Source organism: Colossoma macropomum, unplaced genomic scaffold (assembly GCF_904425465.1).
Source record: "Colossoma macropomum unplaced genomic scaffold, Colossoma_macropomum, whole genome shotgun sequence".
Lineage (NCBI taxonomy): Eukaryota > Metazoa > Chordata > Actinopteri > Characiformes > Serrasalmidae > Colossoma > Colossoma macropomum.
Genome location: NW_023494804.1, coordinates 4586133 through 4597438, shown reverse-complemented (window position 1 = coordinate 4597438; position 11306 = coordinate 4586133). Strand labels below are relative to the sequence as shown.

General features: G+C 39.3%; 2 protein-coding genes across 2 annotated transcripts; both read left to right on the top strand.

Annotated features, from left to right (window-relative positions):
• The first annotated feature begins 2828 nt into the window (after positions 1 to 2828).
• LOC118824969 (trace amine-associated receptor 13c-like) lies at positions 2829 to 3860 on the top strand. The gene has a single exon (XM_036595463.1). The coding sequence runs from the start codon at positions 2838 to 2840 to the stop codon at positions 3858 to 3860; it is 1023 nt and encodes a 340-aa protein (XP_036451356.1). The 5' UTR covers positions 2829 to 2837.
• Positions 3861 to 8772: 4912 nt separating this feature from the next.
• LOC118825023 (trace amine-associated receptor 13c-like) lies at positions 8773 to 9795 on the top strand. The gene is made up of 2 exons (XM_036595521.1): positions 8773 to 8850; positions 8962 to 9795. The coding sequence occupies exons 1-2, from the start codon at positions 8773 to 8775 to the stop codon at positions 9793 to 9795; spliced, it is 912 nt and encodes a 303-aa protein (XP_036451414.1).
• The last annotated feature ends 1511 nt before the right edge of the window (positions 9796 to 11306 follow it).

The following is an 11306-nucleotide window of genomic DNA, read 5'->3' as shown; positions in this document are numbered from 1 at the left end:
GGTTTAACTTTAATTCACCTTACTATGTTAAAATCAGCAGAGGTGGAAAGAATCATATATTCATATACTGAATTTACTTTCAAGGTACATGTAAACAAATTGTGTACATTACATATGGCTTATATATCAAAATAGATTATAAATAAGATAAAATCCCACTGAACACAATAATGAATAAATAATCTATGTAGATTATTATGGCCATGATTTCTCTGTTGTATTCTATATACCATAAGGAATATGAATTACTGACATTTTAAAATCAAACAACTGTGACTGTAGAAAACAACAGTAGGAGGTAAAAGGAGATAATGATGATAATAAGAACGTTATACATATACATGTGCCATTATTAAGAGCCCTGTCCATGTCAGTCACCCTCTACCCTTCAATACAGTAGGATGATTATGAAACTGATGACTTTCAATGAACATAAAATTCAAATGTAATTTGACTGTTTACTGACTATTCTTATGTCTTACACAAGGTGATGGTCTCATGATGCCTCCCACCAGCATCTAACATTTACTTAGATATGTTTATGTAGGTAATAAATGTATCATGTTGCAGGCTGTGGAAGATTCATTTCACCATAAGAGCTACATTATGTGTAAAAGATTGATGAAAAGACATCAGGGCTAACTGGTGTGACACTGGCTCTTTTGTAAGTTGTTGGTGGAAAACAATAAAGTTGTCACAGGCCCTCTGCATCATGATCTTCAGCATGATTGCTGTAAATGGGCATGGGGGACAAAGTACAATACAATGCAGTCCAAACCCAGCTTTTACTGTGCTTTATAACCACAGACCACATTCTAAGGCTATGTATGCACTACAAAGATCATAGCTTGATGTTACCCCCATCTTGCCCCTTTCTGACAAGTTTTCAAAATCAGAAATGAATCTCCAGATCAGGAGAGCAATCAGAAGTAACTGACATCATGGGTGATCCGGTAGTGTGAGAGGGGACTTCAGAAGTCCACCATGTCTACACCAGACCAGATCATGACCAAATGTTGAGACTCTAGGTAAAATGATCTATTTTGGCTGGTATTTATAAGTGCTGTCACAAAAATTCCATTGTTTAAGATTAGAGTTTGCGTACACTCTTAGGGTTCTTTAGAAAAGAAAATGGTTCTACATAGAACTATGAACACTATGAATTTGTTAGAATGTGTTGTAGATGGTTCTGTATGGAACCTTTTAGAAAAGTCTTCTATATAGCACCCAAAAGTGTTCTTAGATTGTTACGATGTCAAGCTTGTAACAAGCTTGGGCCATGAAAGCTGAGGCAATGGGTGAAGGTGCAACAAGCTCTCTCTCTCCCTTTCATGCTGGGCACCCCCCCTTCAGCCACTCTCCACAGCTCTTGGAGCTGTTTGAATCCACCTATGATTGATTGATTGCTTTGTAAACAAAACCTATGTAATACATCAGATTTAATGGATAAACAAAATTGATCTCATTGGCAGTTCGGCTAAAATGACCTGTATGGTTAAAAACTGAAGAATTATGAAAGATCTTTAATTTTAGGGAAGATAAAAACCCTAAGGGTCTATATGTCGGCCCACACTTTACAACGCTTTTGAGTGCTGTGTAGGACCCTTTTCAAAACTTTCTGAAGGACCCTTTCATAATGCAAATGACTCTTTAATCATGCAAAGGGTTCTTAGAGTGCTCATGGTTCTATATAGAACCATTTTCCTTTTTTACGAATGTTGATTAATTGACTCATAAATACACTTGATGGCACTTCAGAGCTCTTGCTTTGGGAAACAGTTGACTGGTTGAACACGTTTCTGCCAAACACAAAGCCCCAAAATATTTCATTTCTGTGGAAACCAATTTTACTCCAATGCTGGCTATGTTGAAACACGAGACTAGGTAGGCTTAGAATCTTACTAACAATGAGAGGGAAAGGCCATTTGACTGACATGTTATATGTCCAGTCGCAGGCAGTTTAGTGCAGTGTATCCACAACAAAAACAAACTTGGGTTAAATAACGTGGAGTACCAGTTATTAAGTTGCTACTAACTGGTTCAAAATTCAGGAATATCTTTTGAAAATGGAATAGGATGAATGTTTTACTGGTACAGTGACTGTATCCTGCTCTGAAGGGTGCACTGGCAATCAAAACTGACAACTGATCACTCTAGACTTTAGATTGGTAAACAGTCATGTGTTTCCCAGCAGACTGATATCTCTAGTACAATTAATAGCCAGAGTTTGAATTCTTAGTAAGAGATGTTATTCTGAGAGTCATGATTTTAGCATACAGTTTACATCGGTCTGTGTAAGTCTGTGGGCAAAGTGTCTGAATGTCGGCATAGATCAGGCCTCAGCAAGTCAAGTGTGATCTCAGTGGTGTAGTCTATGTAGCCCCTGCACCCCATGGTACCATGTGAGGCTGATGTTGTGTGCTCCACTGCGTGTGAACTTGGTTACCTGTGAATGTTATAATTAGGAATTAAAGCAGTAAAGGAAACTTCTATGTTTAATTTGACTTAAATTTACTCACTTTGCCACCACAGTGGCCATCTTATGAGGGCAGATTAAATGACTAAGCAGGACATTAGCCACAGTAAACAGCTCTATAACCCACCCCTAGACTGTTATATTGTTTTAGATATTTTCAGATGTTTGCTGCTGTTAGTAATGATGTAATGTAACACTGAATATCTGAGTGCCTGACGTGAGAGACAGATCAGCCACTCATATGTCAGCAGGAGGATTCATAGTAAAGTATAAAGATACATGCCCAAAGTACAAATCTCTCAGTTCAGTATCACTGAACATGACCGGATCAGTTCCAGTTGTAGACTTGTGTCCAATTGAAATGGAGAACAAAGACTACAGACATAACATCACAGTTCAATACTGCTTTCCTGACAACAACTCATCTTGCAGAAAGGAGGTGCGAACAGGCCCTGCTTATATATTTCTGTTCTTTTTTCTCTCATGTGTATCTGTGTTCACTGTGTTTCTGAACCTGCTGGTGATCATCTCCATCTCTCACTTCAAGCAGCTCCACACTCCCACCAACCTGCTCATCCTCTCTCTGTCTGTGGCGGATCTTCTTGTGGGGCTGTTTGTTATGCCTGTGAATATCATGCAATTAATAGATTCCTGTTGGTATCTTGGACAAATTGCATGCACTGTTTCTATAGTGGTCAATTTTATTTCAACATCAGGTTCTCTCTGTAGCCTGGTTCTCATTGCAGTTGATCGGTACATTGCTGTCACTGACCCTCTGCTTTACTCCACAAGAATTACTAATTGTAAAACTGTGTTGTTAATACTAATAAGCTGGGCTTTTTCTGTATTGTATATTTTCATCTGTATGTACTCTAATGACCATTTACTTCCATCTCAAATATTCACCACATGCTATGGAGAGTGTGTGATCTATGTTAAATATTCCTGGGTGATTGTTGAACTTGTCCTTTCTTTTCTAGCCCCTTGCTCTGTCATACTGGTCTTGTATTCAGTAATTTTTAATGTGGCAAGACATCAAGCTAAAGCTGTTAGAGCTGTGACAAATGGTGCTTCACACAATCATGGAGCTGAAATTTCAAATGTTTCTGAAACCAAAGCAGCAAAGACACTTGGCATTATAATATGTGTTTATCTTGCTTGCTGGATACCTTATTATATAGGTTCTCTGACAGATAATAACTTAACATCATCATCAGTGGTGTGGACTGTATTTATCTGGCTAATATACATGAACTCCACTGTGAATCCACTAATATATGCTATTTTCTATCCATGGTTCAGAGCATCAGCTGAGTATATCGTAACTTGTAAAATATTTGTGCGCTCATCTTCACGGGTTAATTTGTTTCCAGAGCATTTTTAATGTGTAACTTTAATTCACCTGACTATGCTGAGATCAGCAGAGGCAGAAAGAATCATATATTCATATACTGCATTTACTTTCAAGGTACATGTAAACAAATTGTACACATTACATATGGCTTATATATCAAAATAGGTTATAAATAAGATAAAATCCCACCGAACACAATAATGAATGAATTATCCGTGTAGATTATCATGGCCATGATTTCCCTGTGTTATTCTATATACCATATGGAATATGAATTACTGAGATTTTAAAATAGAAAAGAACAATAGGAGGTAAAAGGAGATAATGATGATAATAAGTACATTATACATATACATGTGCCATTATTAAGTGCCATGTCCATGTCAGTCACCCTCTACCCTTCAATACAGTAGGATGATTATGAAACTGATGACTTTCAATGAACATAAAATTCAAATGTAATTTGACTGTTTACTCACTATTCTTAAACAAGGTGATGGTCTCATGATGCCTCCCACCAGCATCTAACATTTACTTAGATATGTTTATGTAGGTAATAAATGTATCATGTTGCAGGCTGTGGAAGATTCATTTCACCATAAGAGCTACATTATGTGTAAAAGAGTCATGAAAAGACATCAGGGCTAACTGGTGAGAGACTGCCTCTTTTGTAAGTTGTTGGTGGAAAACAATAAAGTTGTCACAGGCCCTCTGCATCATGATCTTCAGCATGATTGCTGTGAATTGGCATGGGGGACAAAGTACAATACAATGCAGTCCAAACCCAGCTTTTTCTGTGCTTTATAACCACAGACCACATTCTCATGACCGTAGCTTGATGTTACCCCCATCTTGCCCCTTTCTGACAAGTTTTCAAAATCAGAAATGAATCTCCAGATCAGGAGAGCAATCAGAAGTAACTGACATCATGGATGATCTGGTAGTGTGAGAGGGGACTTCAGAGGTCACCATGTCTACACCAGACCAGATGATGACCAAATGTTGAGAGTCCAGGTAAAGTGATCTATTTTGGCTGGTTTTTATGGGTGCTGTCACAAAAATGCCATTCTGTTTAAGACCAAAGATGCAGAGTAGACGTTGCATACACTCTTAGGGTTCTTTAGAAAAGAAAATGGTTCTATATAGAACTATGAACACTATGAATTCTTCGGAATGTGCTGTAGATGGTTCTGTATAGAACCTTTTAGAAAAGACTACTATATAGCACCCAAAAGGGTTACGATGTCAAGCATGTAACAAGCTTGGGCTATGAAAGCTGAGGCAATGGGTGAAGGTGCAACAAGCTCTCTCTCTCCCTTTCATGCTGCCCCCCCCCCAAATTAAAGATGAAAGATCTTTAATTTTAGTGAAGATAAAAACCCTAAGGGTCTATATGTCGGCCCACACTTTACAACGCTTTTGAGTGCTGTGTAGGACCCTTTTCAAAAAGGTTCAATATAGAACCACCTGTAGCACTTTCTGAAGAACACTTTCATAATGCAAATAACCCTTTAATCATGCAAAGGGTTCTTTGAGTGTTCATGGTTCTATATAGAACCATTTTCCTAACTACAAAACTCTTTTTAAGACTGTTGATTCTTTGACTCATAAATACACTTGATGGCACTTCAGAGCTCTCGCTTTGAGAAAAAGTTGACTAGTCGAATATGTTTCTGCTAAACACAAAGCCCCAACATATTTCATTTCTGTGGAAACCAATTTTACTCCAATGCTGGCTATGTTTAAACACGAGACTAGGTAGGCTTAGAATCTTACTAACAATCAGAGGGAAAGGCCATTTGACTGACATGTTATATGTCCAGTCGCAGGCAGTTTAGTGCAGTGTATCCACAACAAAAACAAACTTGGGTTAAATAACGTGGAGTATCAGTTATTAAGTTGCTACTAACTTGTTCAAAATTCAGAAATATCTTTTGAAAATGGAATAGGATGAATGTTTTACTGGTTCAATGACTGTATCCTGCTCTGAAGGGTGCACTGGCAATCAAATCTGACAACTGATCACTCTAGACTTTAGATTGGTAAACAGTCATGTGTTTCCCAGCAGACTGATATCTCTAGTACAATTAATAGCCAGAGTTTGAATTCTTAGTAAGAGATGTTATTCTGAGAGCCATGATTTTAGCATGCAGTTTACATCGGTCTGTGTAACTCTGTGGGCAAAGTGTCTGAATATCTACATAGATCAGGCCTCAGCAAGTCAAGATGTGATCTCAGTGGTGTAGTCTATGTAGCCCCTGCACCTCATGGTACCATTTGGTGAAGGCTGATGTTGTGTGCTGCACTGCGTGTGAACTTGGTGACCTGTGAATGTTTATATTTTCAGGTCATTTAGGGATTAAAGCAGTAAAGGAAACTTCTATATTTTATTTGACTTAAATTTACATCACACAAGGAAAAGCATCAGAAGAACTGATGTGGGCTGCCAGAGGAAATATCACAAGCTTATGTTGTCGTGATATTCCATTTGTTCCTTTGGCTCTGCTTGAATGCTAGAAAGTCTGGATGAATCGCTTAGCTTGGCTACTTAAAGCAGACTGAAATGGCACCATGGTTGTTTGTATGAATCTATTCTTCTAAACAAAGCCAATGAACTTGAACTACTCAGATGTAAATGGAGTTCCACTGGTAGGGCCTTTGTATGCCAGGTGCCAATGAGCTGCGAGAGGTGGAGTGAGATCAGCACCCAACACTCAGGAGCCGACGAGAGACAGTAAGAGACCAGTGACTTAGCCCGAGTGCAAACGAGAGCTGTGAGAGATGACATGAGGCCAGCTCCTGAGGCCCAAGTTGCAACAAGAGTCACGGAAAGCAGCATGAGTCCTCCCTGCCACAGCCTCCCGGGCCTTGCTTCATATTTGATGGCATATCCACTGGATCATGTTTCACTTTTGACCCTGGTGCCATGGCCTTGGGCCATTAAAGTTGAGGCAATGGGGGGAGGTGCAACAGGTTCTTTCTCTCCCTGTCATGCTGGGCACCCCCCTTCAGCCACTCTCCACAGCTCTTGATTATGCTGACGTGCTTTCTGGCCCCATAAAGCCGCTTCCTATGGCCCTCAGTGGCTGTGTCATGCTGAGCGTATGTATGTTTTCAGGAATTTTCTTTTGTGCGTGAGAATAAACTCAGCAGGATGCAAATTAATTTAATTTCCATAATTTGCAGTTAGAGGATGTAGGCCTAGTACAGCTCAACAGTTTTTAAGAACACAAATATTAGTCAAGGCCTGCTGTTGTTTTTTTCTTTTCTTCTTCTTCTTCTTCTTCTTCTTCTTTATGTTATTATGCTAGTGTGTTAGCCTAAAAGAGAGGAGTTATCGTGGGCCTTATTTGAGCTGGATTAGTTTTACCAGAGGTGGTTCAGTAGTGTAATTTTGTGCAGGGGAGTATTTCACAAAGCAGATACCTTTAGCCTGTCTAATTGGAAAAGAGTTGCGGGACATTCCTATTGGATCATCATCATCTTTGAGCTTAAGTTATCTGGCTAACTGAGACATCCTGCTTTGTGAAATGCTTCGCCAGGTTGTGTCTGGCCAATTCATGCGGGATAAATTATCTGTAAATTTTCCCTTTACTCAGACAGCCTGAATGTACATGGCAGCAGAACACACCCATGTTACGATTACAGAGGCCTGTAAAAACTAAAGGCATTGCAGGTGCGTACTGGATGTACTCACTTACATTATGTGGCCTAGATCTGTTTTGTAATGTGAGGGGCATATTAGCATTTAAATATGTGGGACATTTTTGGCTCACATACTGTTTGCCAGTAGGCAACTTTGCTATATCTGTCAGAAGTGAACCAGATCTGTTTTGGGACATGTGGGCCATATTAATTTTTTTACATGTGGGCCAATTTTGGCACACATGACATTTGCCAGAAGGCAGCCCTATCATACCTGTGCCAGAAGTGGACCAGATCTGTTTTGGGACATGTGGGTCATATTCATTTATGTGGGCCACTTTTGGCTCCCATGCTATTTGTGAGTAGGCATCACTGCCAAATCTGTGCCAGACGTGGACCAAAACTGTTTTGGGACATGTGGGCCAAGTCCAGATCTTCAATATGTGAGCCACCTGTGACTCACATGCAGGTTGCAAGTGCCAACGGTGGACTGGCAGTGCCACACCTGTGCCAGAAGTGGTACAGATCTGTTGGGACATGTGGGCCAATAGAATGTTTTTTATATGTGGGACACTTTTGGCTAACATACCATTTGCCAGTAGGCAACTTTACCATATCTGTGTCAGGAGTGAACCAGATCTGTTTTGGGACATGTGGGCCGTTATTTTTTATACATGGGACACTTTTGGCTCATATGCTGTTTGCCAGTAGGCAGCAGTGCCAAATCTGTGCGAGAAGTGGACCAAAACTCTTTTGGGATATGTAGGCCAAATCTGGGCCACCTGTGACTCACATGCAGGTTGCCAGTGCCAATGGTGGACTGGCAGTGCCATACCTGGGCCAAAAGTGGCCCACATCTACATTCTATCTGGAATCTTTGTTTATGCCTCTGAATACGTATGTTTTTGTTCATATTTATTAGTACAAATTCAGAACAGTATTTGTGTTCATATGAAGTTGATATAAGCACTGTGCATATATGCTCTTATTTCTTCTCCCTGTATGAGGGCAGATTAAATGACTAAGCAGGACATTAGCCACAGTAAACAGCTCTATAACCCACCCCTAGACTGTTATATTGTTTTAGATATTTTCAGATGTTTGCTGCTGTTAGTAATGATGTAATGTAACACTGAATATCTGAGTGCCTGACGTGAGAGACAGATCAGCCACTCATATGTCAGCAGGAGGATTCATAGTAAAGTATAAAGAGACATGCCCAAAGGACAAATCTCTCAGTTCAGTGTCACTGAACACGACCGGATCAGTTCCAGTTGTAGACTTGTGTCCAATTGAAATGGAGAACAAAGACTACAGAGATAACATCACAGTTCAATACTGCTTTCCTGACAACAACTCATCTTGCAGAAAGGAGGTGCGAACAGGCCCTGCTTATATATTTCTGTTCATTGTTCTCTCATGTGTATCTGTGTTCACTGTGTTTCTGAATCTGCTGGTGATCATCTCCATCTCTCACTTCAAGCAGCTCCACACTCCCACCAACCTGCTCATCCTCTCTCTGTCTGTGGCAGATCTTCTCGTGGGGCTGTTTGTTATGCCTGTGAATATCATGCAATTAATAGATTCTTGTTGGTATCTTGGACACATTGCATGCACTGTTTCTTTAGTGGTCAATTTTATTTCAACATCAGGGTCTCTCTGTAGCCTGGTTCTCATTGCAGTTGATCGGTACATTGCTGTCACTGACCCTCTGCTTTACTCCACAAGAATTACTAATTGTAAAACTGTGTTGTTAATACTAATAAGCTGGGCTTTTTCTGTATTGTATATTTTCATCTGTATGTACTCTAATGACCATTTACTTCCATCTCAAATATTCACCACATGCTATGGAGAGTGTGTGATCTATGTTAAATATTCCTGGGTGATTGTTGAACTTGTCCTTTCTTTTCTAACTCCTTGTTCTGTCATACTGGTCTTGTATTCAGTCATTTTTAATGTGGCAAGACGTCAAGCTAAAGCTGTTAGAGCTGTGACAAAAGCTGCTTCACACGAGCATGGAGCTGGAATTTCAAATGTTTCTGAAACCAAAGCAGCGAAGACACTTGGCGTTATAATATGTGTTTATCTTGCTTGCTGGATACCTTATTATATAGGTTCTCTGACAGATAATAACTTAACATCATCATCAGTGGTGTGGACTGTATTTATCTGGCTAATATACATGAACTCCACTGTGAATCCACTAATATATGCCATTTTCTATCCATGGTTCAGAGCATCTTCTAAGTATATTGTAGCTTGTAAAATATTTGTGCGCTCATCTTCACGGGTTAATTTGTTTCCAGAGCATTTTTAATGTGTAACTTTATTTCACCTGACTATGCTGAGATCAGCAGAGGCAGAAAGAATCATATATTCATATACTGCATTTACTTTCAAGGTACATGTAAACAAATTGTACACATTACATATGGCTTATATGTATCAAAATAGGTTATAAATAAGATGAAATCCCACTGAACACAATAAGGAATGAATAATCCGTGTAGATTATCATGGCCATGATTTCTCTGTGTTATTCTATATTCCATATGGAATATGAATTACTGAGATTTTAAAATAGAAAAGAACAATAGGAGGTAAAAGGAGATAATGATGATAATAAGTACATTATACATATACATGTGCCATTATTAAGTGCCATGTCCATGTCAGTCACCCTCTACCCTCCAATACAGCAGGATGATTATGAAACTGATGACTTTCAATGAACATAAAATTCAAATGTAATTTGACTGTTTACTCACTATTCTTATGTCTTAAACAAGGTGATGGTCTCATGATGCCTCCCACCAGCATCTAACATTTACTTAGATATGTTTATGTAGGTAATAAATGTATCATGTTGCAGGCTGTGGAAGATTCATTTCACCATAAGAGCTACATTATGTGTAAAAGAGTGATGAAAAGACATCAGGGCTAACTGGTGAGAGACTGCCTCTTTTGTAAGTTGTTGGTGGAAAACAATAAAGTTGTCACAGGCCCTCTGCATCATGATCTTCAGCATGATTGCTGTGAATTGTCATGGGGGACAAAGTACAATACAATGCAGTCCAAACCCAGCTTTTTCTGTGCTTTATAACCACAGACCACTTTCTCATGACCGTAGCTTGATGTAACCCCCATCTTGCCCCTTTCTGACAAGTTTTCAAAATCAGAAATGAATCTCCAGACCAGGAGAGCAATCAGAAGTAACTGACATCATGGATGATCTGGTAGTGTGAGAGGGGACTTCAGAGGTCACCATGTCTACACCAGACCAGATGATGACCAAATGTTGAGAGTCCAGGTAAAGTGATCTATTTTGGCTGGTTTTTATGGGTGCTGTCACAAAAATGCCATTCTGTTTAAGACCAAAGATGCAGAGTAGACGTTGCATACACTCTTAGGGTTCTTTAGAAAAGAAAATGGTTCTATATAGAACTATGAACACTATGAATTCTTCGGAATGTGCTGTAGATGGTTCTGTATAGAACCTTTTAGAAAAGACCTCTATATAGCACCCAAAAGGGTTACGATGTCAAGCATGTAACAAGCTTGGGCTATGAAAGCTGAGGCAATGGGTGAAGGTGCAACAAGCTCTCTCTCTCCCTTTCATGCTGCCCCCCCTTCAGCCACTCTGCACAGCTCTTGGAGCTGTTTGAATCCATTTATGATTGATTGCTTTGTCAACAAAACCTATGTAATACATCAAATTTAATGGATAAGCAAAATTGATCTCATTGGCAGTTCGGCTAAAATGACCTGTATGGTTAAAAACTGAAGAATTATGAAAGATCTTTAATTTTAGTGAAGATAAAAACCCTA